Source organism: Halyomorpha halys, unplaced genomic scaffold, assembly GCF_000696795.3.
Source record: "Halyomorpha halys isolate HHAL.00 unplaced genomic scaffold, Hhal_1.1 Scaffold88.1, whole genome shotgun sequence".
Taxonomy (NCBI): domain Eukaryota; kingdom Metazoa; phylum Arthropoda; class Insecta; order Hemiptera; family Pentatomidae; genus Halyomorpha; species Halyomorpha halys.
In genome coordinates, this window is record NW_027114863.1 from 921,928 (window position 1) to 935,946 (window position 14,019).

The following is a 14,019-nucleotide window of genomic DNA, read 5'->3' on the forward strand; positions in this document are numbered from 1 at the left end:
TGTGTGAGTCCATTTACTTGCCTACCCTCACCTATGGTAGAGAAAGCTGAACCATTTTGGACAGGGATAGGCAGGTTCCTATGTAGATCTACTCGGAAAACTTGTAGACTGTATTAGAAATAAGAGTATAAGAGAGCATCTGGAAGTTCCTGAGCTCGAAACCACACTGGAATGATGGCAGCTAAAGTAGTTTGACCATGTCTGCTACATAAATGAGGACATGGATCTATTCAAGATATTGGAGACCTGATCCACAGGTACCTAGAGTAACATCAGAAGTAGGTTCAGAGGACTGAAGGTAAATGAGGCAAATCCCTCAACCAAATTAAGTGGTTAAGCAGGTACCGAGGGTTTGAGGCTCAGTAAGGCCATAAGAGAAGGGAAAGTTAGATAATTACTTTAAATTAATTAATTAAATTACAATTAAGTATATTTAAGTTTTATTAAAAGAAATAATCTTCCAATTTCTTCACCTGCTATGTTTTTTAGGTGCAGAAGAAATAGGTGAAACATTTACTCAGGTTTTTGTTGTGACTGAGGGTGAAAGCTACACACCCGTGTCGCTCTTAGGCTCAGAACATACTGCCACATAATGGAGGAGCTGAGTCTCTCGGAATCTATTGAATCTCTTACAATTAACTTTTATTTAATTTATTATTTTTTTATAGTAAATTTTAATATTGATTTTATCTTTTAGTTTTGCTTTCATTAGAAGAAAATGTTTTTAGAAAGCAAACTCATTATTTTTTATAATGAAACTTTTAAGTTGTATTAAAGGTTTCAAATAGTATTTATTTATTTAATAGACTTTATTAAAATTTTAAGACTTTTTTAATGAAATTAAAATTTTTTTTCAAGTTTGAAAGTTTCATTAAGTTGTTGAGTGATTGTCAAATTATCAAGCTTAGAAATACTTTACACTAGGTATAAAGTACTGATCAGTACATTGATTGAATATGTGATTAAAAGAGATCAATTTGTAATTTATAGCTTTATGTGATGTAGAGAAAATAACTGTATCCCCTCATCGATAAATTAATGTGATTTATCTGAGATCGATTTATAATTCATAATAGTTTTATGGAATGTGTAGATATGAGAAGTTACTATACACAATCTGTTTATACAAGATTTAAGAAAAAAAAATTTTTATATTTGTCTTTAAATTTGTCATTATTTATTTTAACCCTTTATCGTTAATATCAATTGATGATTTTTTTTTTTCCTATAATCAGACTATTCCAGAAGAATTCTTGAGAACACACAATCAAATTAGTTTTTACAATTCATGAAAATATTGCCTGTTAAAAGTCATAGAGGTGTAAGTCCGAAATCCATCATAAGGTGAAAAGAGGATTTCAAACATTTTTTTTTTTCCGGCTAAGAAGCACCACGGCCACAGAGGGTCTATTGTACGCCGTCCCTCCTCTGTTCAAAACAGGCCTTTGCAAATCTGCCAATTGCCTTTGCAAATCTGAATACTGTATGAGGGTACACTGTCTCGCAAAGTTTGGGATCCAAGATACGATCCTTACCAAAGATGAGGAATCGTGTTCTTGCTACTACATCACGTCTGCAAATGATGTGGTAAGCAGTCTCTTCCTCCTTCCTGCAGAACCTGCAGATAGGGGACTCTTATCAGTCTCATTTTATAGAGATGCTTATTTAGCTGACAGTGTCCAGTGTATAGACCTGTCACCCGTCTTAAGATACTCCTATCCATATTAAGAAGGCAGTTACTTCTTTTCGGGCAGGGTCCCTTGAGGAACATTTTTGATTGTTACATTCCTCTATTAAGTAAGAGTAACCCAGCCTTGCTCTCAGAAATTTGATGTGCCTCTTCGCATGGCTGAGACATTCCAAACATTTACAAAACTATAAATTAAATCAAATAACTTCTGTTGTGGTCTTTTCCTTTAATTTTTAGCCTGTTCACAAGACCTTGCTAGATATTTAACCAAAACTGACTTGTGTCCATCTTTAAACAAATGTTAATTTTGTTTTCTGCAGTCTACAGATAAGGTATTGAAACAAGCTTTTACCACTTGAACATATAGAAGTGTTTCAAGTATTGTTTGCTTTAGTCGAAGATCGATTATTGACCATGTGTGATAATAAAATGAAGTTGATCCTAGTGTGGTCAAAGAAAAAAACTCAAATAGTCATAAAACCATTTAATTTGGGCCAACATTTCACTTCACGTTGCAGGGCTAAAAAAGATACAAACAAATAAAGGTAAAAAAAAAAAAAATAATGTAAATTAAAAAATAATAAAGAGATACACAGTGAAATGTAAAATTAAAAAAGTTATTCTTATTTAATTTTACATTGTACTGGGTATCTATTGCTTTATTTACATTGTTCACTGTTTATCTCATTTGAGTGTTCGTATCTTTTATAGCCTTGCAACATGGGACGAAACGTTGGCTCATAATAAAAAGTTTTATCTTTGACAGCCCCCAGGCCATTATCCTCTTATGAAAATCGATTTTTTGTTTTGACATAATTCTCAACAGGTGCTATGAATGAAATGCCATGCTCTGGATTATAGATTAGTGTTGCTTTTATTAACGTCAACTACTCAATTTTTCAGATATAAAGCGATTATAAGGACAACAAAAATAATTTTCTCCAAACTAAATAGTTTCAAATTATGATTGACAGTAAGTAATATTTTCATTCAAAATCATATCAGCTCCCTTGTGGAATAACAATACTTCGTAATATAATTGAACAATTTTAATGTTCAAATTCAGTGCGTGCATGTGCATCATGCAAATTTCACATAAATCCTGCAGGTGAAAATTTTAAATAATTAAATTATATATAATGAACATTTTTGTTTGAGACAGTTTTGTTTATTAGTTACAACCAAAACATCCATTTAATCTCAAGACTTCTTTATTATCTATTACACTCCTAAGTTTCAGCCATTCTGAAGGACCTTATTCACACTATCACAGCCAAACATTGGTCATCACATTATTGCAGGCCATTATGCCTTTGTCAATTTTTATCATTAGCCAATTACGTATTATTTTCATAGTTACACTCATTTATAATAATTTCTATTTCAGCTAATCTCTATATCAACACTACATTTAACAACCTACCTCTAATGTAGTAGGTAAGGTTGATATAGGCAAGGGGAGGGGGGAGGGGAAATGTTCATATCAAATAGTTCTATGACTATTTCAGTTTTTTCTTTGGCCTCACCCGGACCCCTCTTCCTGTTCATATTTATGAAAATCAATTTTTTGTTTTGATATAATTTTCAACAAGTACTATGAATGATTATAGATTAGTGTTTCTTTTACTAACTTCATGCAGTCAACTACTTAATTTTTCAGATATAAAGCAAACATTAAGACAAAAAGGGCGTGGTCAAAGAAAAAACTCAAATAGTCATAAAACTAGTTAACATGAGCCAGTGTTTCACCTCACGTTGAATGGCTAGAAAAAAGATACAAACACTTATAACTAATAAATTAAATTAATTAATAATCAAATTCTTTCATAGTCCATATTTAAACATTTTTTATTACTGTTAAGAATGCAAAATGGTTAATTATTTCAAATTAAAAAAATGTTAGGTACATTAGAGAGATTTTTTGAAAAAATTTCATTTTAGCTCTGTTAAACTATTTCAATGAGGATAAAACCTAGCTAGTGTTAAATCATACTTAATCATACATTAATATACCAAGTTTAATCAAATCGATTTGAGAAAAATCAATTATATAAATTAGTGCTTATAAGTAGTAGAAAAATGCTGGGAGCAGTCTGTTTATTCCCAAGGATAATATATCGAAGACTAAGTTCACTGCACAAAAATGTTTAATCAATATTTTATCCGGTTGGGCAGAAAATTGTTTTAGCCGTGAGTCAACTCCTGTGGGTTCTTGGAGCCCTCCTGGGGTCCACCCAGCATCGTAAATTGGGTAAAAATCTGGCGGTCGAGCATGATGCTGACGAAATCACCTCCTTGCACAATTGTTGGTCTAGTAACGGTACTTCTTTACAAAGTACTGAACCCCTGACCCTTCATCAGTTGTAGCGGTACAGATTTAATTTAATTTTTTTAATTCATATACATATTAGATCCATTAGACTCCACCTCAGAAGCTGTGTAAATTTCATCTGGCCAATTAAAGGTTAATTTTATTTTTTTACTGTGTTCTAAAATTGTATTCTTCAATATTATTTTATGTATTTTGTGATATTAAAGAAGCATTCAAAAAGATAATTTATTTTCTTTTTATTTATAGCAAAATGTTTCAAATTTTCTCTAAAAATTTAGAACATTTTTTTACCTTTAACTATTGACTGCAAATGTATTAATGTAATTGTTGAATTGCTTCATTATAAAAGTGTAAATAATATTAGTAAGTCTATTTGTGAATCTCTAATAGGATATTCATGATTTTTTATTAAATGTAAAAAGTTTTAACATGCTAAATACAATACTTAGGATTGTGAGCAGCCCGATTTGAAGTCCATGTTATATGTTAAATGTAGAGGAGATCTAAGTGGATTTTCGGTACATATTTGTAGCGTTTCCTTCCAAAACCTTCCAGAATTTCATTATTTTTATCCATTACTTTATTAGAGTTTTAACAACGTCCAAAACAAAACCAAAAATGAACTACAAGCAACTCAATTATCAAAACAACAGACAAAATGGTTTGGAGCTCAGCTGGTCTGTTGCATGATGTCATTCTCCATTTAGCAGACCAAATAACAGACTCTCGACCATGTTTAATGTTATATCGTTAAAACATGCTTCACAATCTAATAACATGTTATGTGTTGAATGAAAAAAAGTTGAGTTAAATGGAGAAATATTTCCTTCATTTAGCATGTTGATACGATAATGTTATATCGTTTTAACATGCTAAGGGGAAAAAAAACTAGAGGAGGAAACAAGGAACAAGTAAGATGGAGGAAAGATGATGTGACGAAGCTGTTAAAGATTTTATTTTCTCATAAAGATTAATAGTTTACATAACACGTTGCCCAAAAAATCCACTCCTCTGCTTTTAACATACAACATGGACAATAAATTAGGCTGCCGACGATCCTATACTCATAAGATTTAGCATGGTAAAACATTTTGAATTTAACACAACATGAATATCCCAAATATACATTATACTCTGTGGTCCAAAGTATGTGAATCCAGTAGGTGAAGCATTCTCCAACAAATAGATTATCAAGTTTCTACTGGTTTAGTTTGTTTAATAAAACAAATTAGAGAATATCTTTTAATAATTTAATATAACTACGTATTTATACATTATTTTTTTCATAATTACATACAAATATAAAACTTTCATTCTACTAACTTAAAACGGCTATGCTCTTTTTCAGGAATAACATGAAAATACTTCTTATAGATACGTTCGTTCTCTCTTCCTGCATAGGTTCTTGAAATCCAAGTATGATCAAGTCTAGGATCCATTTGTTCACATGTGACGACCACCCTTCCGGGTATTAATGCAAAAAGAGTCCCATTTCTTCCAAATCCAACCTGAAAACAGAAAAGCAAGTAATATCTACCAAAGTTGCCTCATCGTATATTTACTATTCAACGCGGAAGTACCAAAATAAAATCTAGTACAGTAATTGCACCCAAACAACTTTCACTGATCACCCTAGTTTAAGTTAAAATCAATCCTTGTTAATGCAAAACACTAGTTTCTTAATTATTCATGATATTAATATTTTTGCTAATTATATTTTCATATGGTTATTACAGGTTACAAAACTGATATATATATTAATGATAAAAACATTCTGGAAGAGGTTTTCTTTTTTTAGCCCTGATGAAGCCCTACAATGTGGGCCGAAACATTGGCTCACATTAAATAGTTTAATTACTAGTAAATTTTTTTTTTTTTTACCACACCCAGAACATCTTATTTTTTTATTTACAAAACCATTCATTTGTAAATTCAGTTTATTCTTTTTCATCATTATCCATTACCTTCAACTTCTTTATACGTTAGATGTTTATTTTTCTAAACTTTTTGGCTTCTCGATGGCATATTATAAGTCTGTATTATTACTCTTATTTCCATATTGTTTGCTTACAACCTGAAAGGAAACCTGATTGTATAAATTGAACCTGTTGTAGACTATTGTTATTAATAGTGCCGTTACGGTCAGAATTTCTAGCTTTAGTTAGGCTAAGAAACAAAAACAAAATGAACCAATGAATGAAAAAAGATATACAGAGTGATTATAAAATAACTAACATTATTGATACATAAATAGTGTTGAAAGACTTAAATAGTTTAAGTATGATAAGAAGATAAAGGGTATATAAGAAGAGTAATATTAAAATAAAGTTAGAGGAAAGAACAAATAATAAAATACATGTGGAAATCTAGTTAGTAAATACATGCACAAAATGAAAATTATTTAAAATAAAGTAATGAAAAAAGTGGAAAATAAAACATATATATATATAGGTAATCAAAATGTAAGTAAAATAACAGGAGTAAGAAAATAAAAATATAAAGTTATATAATCCACAAGAAACAAAGAAATATGAATATTTTAATTAATTAAAAATTAAAATTATGGAAAATGTTTTATTTCCCACTTCTTTCATTACTTTATTTTTAATAATTTTCATTTTACAAATATATTTACCAAACTAGATTTTCATGTGTATTTATTATCTGTTCTTTTCTATTACTTAATTTTAATATTACTCTTCTTGCACAGCTTTTATCTTCTTATAATATTTGAACTATTCATGTCTTTCAACACTATTTATGTATCCATAATGTTAGTTATTTCTAATCATTCTTTATACCCTTTGATTCATTGGTTGTTATCTTGTTTTTTGTTCTTAGCCCTGATGAAGGCTTGAAATTCCTTTGTAGAAAGCTATTTTGAAATTTTGGGCTTTGGACCTTTGTCAGACTATTTCAATGATGATAAGACCTAGCTGATATGAAAGACCATCTAACTGTATTTGCTATAATGAGTTCATTCAAAGCCGTGAAAGCCATTTTCCACAAATTTATAAAATCAATGATATAAAGTAACACTTTCCGAAAGCTTACACTTTCCTAGTCTTCTCATAAAGCTGAGGCCGAGACTTTGCGTGTCAATGGTACCAGTTACTTTCAAAGTAAACTAAAAAAAAAAGGCTGCCACTTTTCAAGTATTGGGTAAACAACATAAGCTGAATTTTAGACAGAACACAACAATCACTTGGTCAAGCCATACAAAGTGGTCCAAAATAAGTCAAGTTGATTGCTTGATTTTTTTAAATATGTTATATGTTGATGCATCTATGTTCCTAAAGATAAAAAATGTGGAAATTTTGAATTTTTTTGTAAGCCATTTGCAAATGGACGAAATATTAATGAGAAGTTTTAGTGATCTTAAGAGCATACCTTAAACTAAAAACCTTAAGCAACTATTAATTTAGAAACAACATTCCAACTAATATTAATAAATTAACAAACATTTAAACCAGGATGGCATCTCAATTTGTTCTGTGTCACTAACATTGTCCCAGGCAGAACAATCGATCCATCTTGAAAATGTATACCTCTGTGCTTTGGCCGAGCATTTCCTTTTCTATTTTTTGTACTTCCTCCTGCTTTTTTAGAGGCAAATCTAACATTCATCACTAAAAAAAAAAAAGATGATCACATCAAAATAATATAAATATCGCACCTTTGCTGAAACTAAGCCATAGGTGCAAATTTTTAATGAAATAGTTAATAATACAATAGTATTTGTGGTAAATAAGACAGATTTATGGCTCTTCCCAATAGTGTCAGGTGGATATTTTTTCATGGTTGTGTCCCTCTTGACACCTGATAATGTTATAATGTCAGATTACTCAGTTATATAAGGAATAATATAAACGTAAAAGTACATTTGGTTATGTTGAAACCATTACGGTAATTACATTTTTGACTAAAAACTAATGATCATAATAGGGGCATAATCTTTGTATTTAAATATTAATTAAAATTGTAGGCAAACAATGATATATTTTCAATTTATTCCCAATTTCAAAATTTGCCCTTACAGCTTTGTTGCACCAAAAGTACACAATATTTACATCATTAAACATGAGGAAATATTATTTAAAAAAAGTTTATAAGTAATTCATTTTAAAACAGCATACGAATGTTAAATGATGTACAGTCACAAATATCTTTCTTCAAAAATTGCTTTTAAATTATATAAAAAATTAAATATTAAATTTGATTTTATATTTCTCCATAAAGGTATCAAATTTGTTCAACAATATGCATGTTACGATCAAAAATCAAAAAGAGCTGCTATGGATAATTGTTTCTTTAAAAAATAGATTTAAATAAGTATACATATAGAAATCATATTCCATGATAATTAAATTTCCCATACCATTACTGACTACTGATAGAAAACCACTTCCATTTAGGATACCATTACTGGTGAGGCTTTTAGTTAAAGGAGATAAAATCATTATGCATTGAATAGAGAGAAATACTTCAATAAGTATTCACTAAATGCTTGTAGGGTTATGGTTGGGGAAGGTTATTATTATTACCCAATACTAGCTTAGAGAAAGGATTACACTGGAGAAGATAAACTGACAAAAGTGAGACCAAACAGATGGGCCTCGAGGTAATGTGAGCCTAAAGGGTTTTTCACCCGAACTCCTTCTGTGATTCTCTTATTTTACCGTTGTTGAGCTCAGAAATAGGCAAAAATTGCTATATATAATAATGACAAAATTATTAGTCATTAGTGGCGACTAACATAAGCAAATAATGGAAGATTATTGATTGACCGTGTGTATAGATGAATGGAATATGGTCCGGGTGCGGTAAAAAAAAAACTCAAATAGTAGATAATTATACTATTTTGTTGAGCCAACGTGGGGCGAAACGTTGGCTCAATAAAATAGTATAAACAAATAATCATTTATTTTATGTGTGAACATGTAATTATGTATTTTTTTTATGTATAGTATGTATATATTTGATGATAGTATTATCAAATATCGAGCAAATTCTGGTAATATAATAGGAAACATCAGTTTACACGATGTTCGTGGCTGCGGCTGTTGTTATTATCACTGTTAGTGTTTCTATCCCCGTCACAGAGGAACCTCCGCTTTCAGTCAAAGTTCGATTCCACGAAAAAGGAAAAGCAGAAAAATTAAGTTTTGTATTTTTTTTTTTAAAGCAAATTTGGATTTTTGTTGGATTGGAAGCGACCACATAAAAGCTGTTATATGTAATCATGTTACAATTATATTGTAAAGTAAATAAAATTCCCTTTTTGAAATATGATTTTGCTTAACTAAATCTATTTTAAGGGGCTTACAGATGGTACAACAGCGAACATGCTTCTTTTGTTTAAATAAAACCACACTCATGAATGTTTCTCTGAGGCTTCTGCTGGTTTAAAGGTTACTTATAGAAAAACTTATACATTTAATAAATAAAATCGAAGGTCCTTTGCCATAGTCTAGATTTAGTTTCTGAATCACCACAAATTTTTTTTTTTTTTTTTTTTTTAGTTTTTTGGCTTTCGTAAATTTGTTTTTGATTGAGTGTTAGAAGATCTCAAAAGTAACAAAACATGGCTGTTGTTTCATTCCAAGTGTCCATCCATGTATAGTCCAGGTCAATTTAGAAGGTATATTGCATAAAATCATGCATTACTTTATATTTTGATTCGGATAAAAATCAATTAACCGAACGTATAGCCATGTATGAATACAATAATCTGTTAAATTTGGAAAATTGTGGAACATGTATTTAATATATCATCAAAGCAAAATGTACTTATTGAATTGTATAGATAATCAATCATTTTGGTTAGGAAAATGGTTATAATTACTCGGATACGAATTTAGGCTTTAGTTATTCAAGCGATTAAAATAAAATAAAAATTTTTATTAGTCCTTATTCAATAAAAACCAATTGCAATTTTTATAACTTTCATCCCACATAGGTTTTCGGGATGGAATATTATTTATTCCATTTATTACAATATTATTGCTCCATGTACATACTATAAAGCTGAAAACTTATGTTATACTTTGTGTCTGAAAACTTATTTCAACAGGTAGATATGGAAAATAAAACGTACTGTAAAAACTTACCCTAAATAGTAAATACGTATTGACGATTCGAAAAATCCTGAAGGCACCTGATTTCTATCTATACCGTAAGATGATTCAAAATATTTGAACTCTCTTTGAAGAGCTCTACGAACTTCAGTTAACGCCACTTTCTCTTCACTGAATCCTTCCATTGAAACATATAGTTATGTTTTCTCCTGGAGACTCACCAACGTTCTAATTGAACCGCGCCAGTGTAAACTCGGTTATAGAGCATAGTCAAGTGGAAACCACATTCTCTAATTGTACACGTCTACAGTCGTGAGGGAGAATGCGAATTCTAAGAACAGGGATCCTTCCAAAGTGGCGTAAACGGCCTATGGTTATTTGCCCTCAGTTATGCACATAGGAATATTAGAAAGACGGGATACCCTAGGGAGTTAAAATGTATTTAAAAGATAGCAACACTTTTAAGAACCGAAATAGGAATATACCAGTAATCTAAATTCACTATCTTTTTCGAAGTGACTTCCCAAAAGAATTGGATGGTTGAAGAAGCCATCCAGATTTTGAAAGCCACAATCTGTAAAAATTCTGTGTTTACGTGGAATGGAGAACTTTGACGTATATTAAAATTAGAAATTCACTCTATACCGTATATAGCCGTAGTATATCAGCTTCCTCTTCTTCTTTAGCTTCCCTCTTTAGTGTAAAGAAGCATTCAGTCAGGAATTCCATTCTTCACTGTATCTAGGTTCCTCGCCTTTCGGAGGTCCTTCCTTCTCGACCTACAGAGTCGCTCAATGTAGTATGACATGGTAGGGCGGCTCCTAGGTCTCTTTCTGCCATATGGGACATATTCTATGGTCTTTAGAGAACCTCTGTTGTCGTCCATCCTGATAACATGGCCGAACCTGTTTAGCTGACGAGTTTCCAGGAGCTCTATCTGCAGTTGCTAACGAATCCTTTCACTCGGTCCCTCGTTTTAGATCAGCAACCCATAATAAAAAGAAGAGTATATCTCATTCTCATCATGAATTAAGAAATGCATTAATAATTTTAAAAAAGAAAAAAAAAAAGAGACTTTTCATGTACAAATTATGTAGGGAAATTAAACGATGTTTATTTCAATAGTAATGTTCAGAGCTTAGGACCATTTTGTCTAATGCAAATGTTTGTGTATACAGAGCATATATATTTTAATATCGATATTTGAGAAGGTTATTTTCATTTTCCCGCTAAGTAACTCATATATGAACTTGGTGTGTGTTTCATTGGATGTGATGTATTCAGGGAAGTAGTTTTTATTACCATACCCATAGATGAAAAATTTACTCAGTGAAAATTTTTCTAGTAATAAATGTTTTCGTTTTTTTTGTTTTTTTTAAATATTAGTGGAAGTTAGATAATAGTTTATATTTGCCAATGAGTATTGGTTAATGATGGCAAATAATAATAAGGAATTGAGAAAAAGTATTGTGTCTATTCTTAAATTAAATAGTTTCAGTATTAGAGGGAATGCCTGTGATTATTTAACTGAAACTTTGAGCGCGTTAGATGAGAAGGAAAGATTCATTTGGCTTGATAAAATCATAGACCATTTCCAAAAACAATCTCTTGATGCTCCTGTCATTGAAAAGGAGCATATTGAAGCAGCCATCCTTGAAAGCTCTAAAAATGAGATTGATGAAGAAGATGATATAATTAGAGTCATTTCTGCTTTTGATGTGCCTCAATTTGAGTACAGTTTAGAAAGGAAGAAATTTCTTCCTTGTAAACACAAAACCCCTGAATTATATGGTAAATCATCTTCAAAAGGTTCACTTTTTAAAGATCGTTATACTATAATTTATCAGCGAACATTAAGAAACAGATTATTTCATGGAGTAGGTGATGATGAAGGACAGTTTAAGTTGAGACCAGTTGAATATCTACTTACAGTAACTTCAAAAATTACTGATGTTGTTATTTTAGGGCTTTTGACTCAACTTAAAGAAGGTAGATATTATCTTGAAGACCCTAGTGGAATTATACAAGTAGATTTATCTAATACAACTTATCATGATGGGTTGTTTACGGAATGTTGCTTTGTGCTGGCTGAAGGTTGGTATCAAGATGGAGTGTTACATGTTCAAGCCATGGGTTTACCACCAAGAGAAATTTCTGAAACTAGCCGTGTATATTTTGGATCTGAGAACACTTTTGGAGGGCCTTCAAAAACTTCACTTAAAAACAATGAACGGTTGAAGGGTTTGGAGTTGCATAAAGAAGATGCTATGCTTGTTTTCTTGTCAGATGTATGGTTAGATGTTCCCAAAGTACTAGACAAGCTATCTCAATTGTTTTTAGGGTATTCTACTTGCCCACCAGCTGCATTTGTATTAATGGGGAATTTCCAGTCCGGGCACAAAGGCTTTCAACATTGGTCATGTTTAAAGGACGGTTTTAAAACCTTAGGAGAACTGGTTTCCCAATGGCCTTCTATTGCTCAAAATTCAAAGTTTATTATAATCCCAGGACCTACAGATTCTCAAGCAGCAAATATCTTACCAAGACCTGAACTACCAGAAACTATAGTGTCCGGCCTGAAAACGAGTGTCAAAGATGTGGTTTTAGCAACTAATCCTTGCCGAATACAGTACTGCACACAGGAAATAGTTTTAGTTAGAGAAGATCTTGTAACAAAGTTGTGTAGGAATAGTGTACATTTTCCCGATATGAAAGATATAGGGAGTCATTTTGCTAAAACTCTGATTTGTCAAGCTCATTTAGTGCCACTTTGTTTAAATGTGTGTCCAGTTTATTGGGAGTTCGATTCTGCTCTTAGATTATACCCTTGCCCTGACCTCGTTGTCGTTGGTGATCAACAAAAAGAATTTTCAGTTAAGTATAATCAATGCCATGTTATCAATCCTGGACCTTTCTGTAAAGGTAATTTTGCTTTTAAAGTGTATTACCCTGCAACTAAAGAAATCGAAGATTGCCAAATTCCTGATGAATAATGTTAGCTATTATTCGTGCTTCCATGAAAAACTTATAATTTATAGAAGAACTTTAATAGATTAAATAAAATAAATAAGGGTTACAAGATCATAAATTTTAAATTTATTTGACTTGTTACTTATTCCCTGGAAACAGTGGTATAAGTTACATTATATTAGTAAGTTGAAGCATACTTTTTATGAATTAATTCTAACATTTTTATTGTAAAAAGAATAATTTAGAAAATGGTGTATTTATAACTGGAAAAGTAAAATGTATCATGCTGAATTTAATTTAGTTTAAGTATGTAAAATGTAGTTTTTAATAAAAAGGCTGTGAATTTTTGTATGATTTCTTCAGTAACCATTATAGAGAATATAGTTAAGTTGTGTATCTACTTATAAAACAATTATTTTAGAAGCTATACATACATTATGGTATGGGCTTATAGGTATATAACATAAGACAAGCACCGTTTTAAATAGCAGAGATTTACAGGTGAACTAGTAGTTCATAGAATCTTAAATAATAGTAATTATCAATGAAAGGACAAAAATTATTTGTTTAAATGCTTGATCCTTATTATTAACTTTAATAGGATTTTTATGACCAATGATGTTTTTTAAACACCATTATCTAATTGAACTTGCAGTCATTGTATGAAATGATATTAATCACTGATTTTGTGTTCTAGGGATGTATTGGGTTAGTTGTAAAATGATAAAATTTGCAATCAAAAAAGGTTTTATTAAGACAAAGGTTTATTTTGGAAGAAAGTTTCAATTATCCCAATATGATTTAGTTTAAAACATTGTACTACCTCTTATAAATGTTAAAGAACACTTACTTTGTATATCGATGACGGGTCATGTCTGAATTAGAAGGAAATGGTCAAAGTTGGGATCAAGTAAAAAAACATTATAGTTAAAAATGTTTATATATATATA

The 14,019-nt window shown here is 30.8% G+C and overlaps 3 protein-coding genes across 3 annotated transcripts in view; 2 read left to right on the forward strand and 1 right to left on the reverse strand.

Moving 5' to 3' along the window:
- Window positions 1-1,166, forward strand: part of LOC106677117 (zinc finger protein 260) — a 14,417-nt gene extending 13,251 nt beyond the window's left edge. The window contains exon 6 of the mRNA XM_014414830.3: window positions 490-1,166. The gene's annotated coding sequence lies outside the window, so the exon portion shown is untranslated. The remainder of the gene's footprint in view (window positions 1-489) is intronic.
- Window positions 1,167-5,258: 4,092 nt separating this feature from the next.
- On the reverse strand, window positions 5,259-8,559 carry mRpL27 (mitochondrial ribosomal protein L27). Its single transcript, XM_014414813.3, has 3 exons — window positions 8,401-8,559; window positions 7,485-7,651; window positions 5,259-5,530 (listed from the first exon to the last, which is right to left on the reverse strand). Exons 1-3 carry the CDS (start codon window positions 8,480-8,482, stop codon window positions 5,333-5,335), a joined length of 447 nt encoding a protein of 148 aa, XP_014270299.1. The 5' UTR covers window positions 8,483-8,559; the 3' UTR covers window positions 5,259-5,332.
- A 2,691-nt stretch (window positions 8,560-11,250) lies between these two features.
- On the forward strand, window positions 11,251-13,314 carry DNApol-epsilon58 (DNA polymerase epsilon subunit 2). Its single transcript, XM_014414822.2, has one exon. The coding sequence runs from the start codon at window positions 11,530-11,532 to the stop codon at window positions 13,090-13,092; it is 1,563 nt and encodes a 520-aa protein (XP_014270308.1). The 5' UTR covers window positions 11,251-11,529; the 3' UTR covers window positions 13,093-13,314.
- Window positions 13,315-14,019: the final 705 nt, after the last annotated feature.

What these genes read in the sequence shown, in the direction of transcription:
- mRpL27 (XM_014414813.3), bottom strand. Translation starts at nt 8,482, where the DNA reads ATGATTTTATCTCCTTTAACTAAAAGCCTCACCAGTAATGGTATCCTA. An exon ending in TCTATCAGTAGTCAGTAATG is followed by an intron (nt 7,652 to 8,400) that starts GTATGGGAAATT and finishes TTTTTTTTTTAG; the next exon opens with TGATGAATGTTAGATTTGCC. An exon ending in GATGCCATCCTGGTTTAAAT is followed by an intron (nt 5,531 to 7,484) that starts GTTTGTTAATTT and finishes TTCTGTTTTCAG; the next exon opens with GTTGGATTTGGAAGAAATGG.
- DNApol-epsilon58 (XM_014414822.2), top strand. Translation starts at nt 11,530, where the DNA reads ATGATGGCAAATAATAATAAGGAATTGAGAAAAAGTATTGTGTCTATT.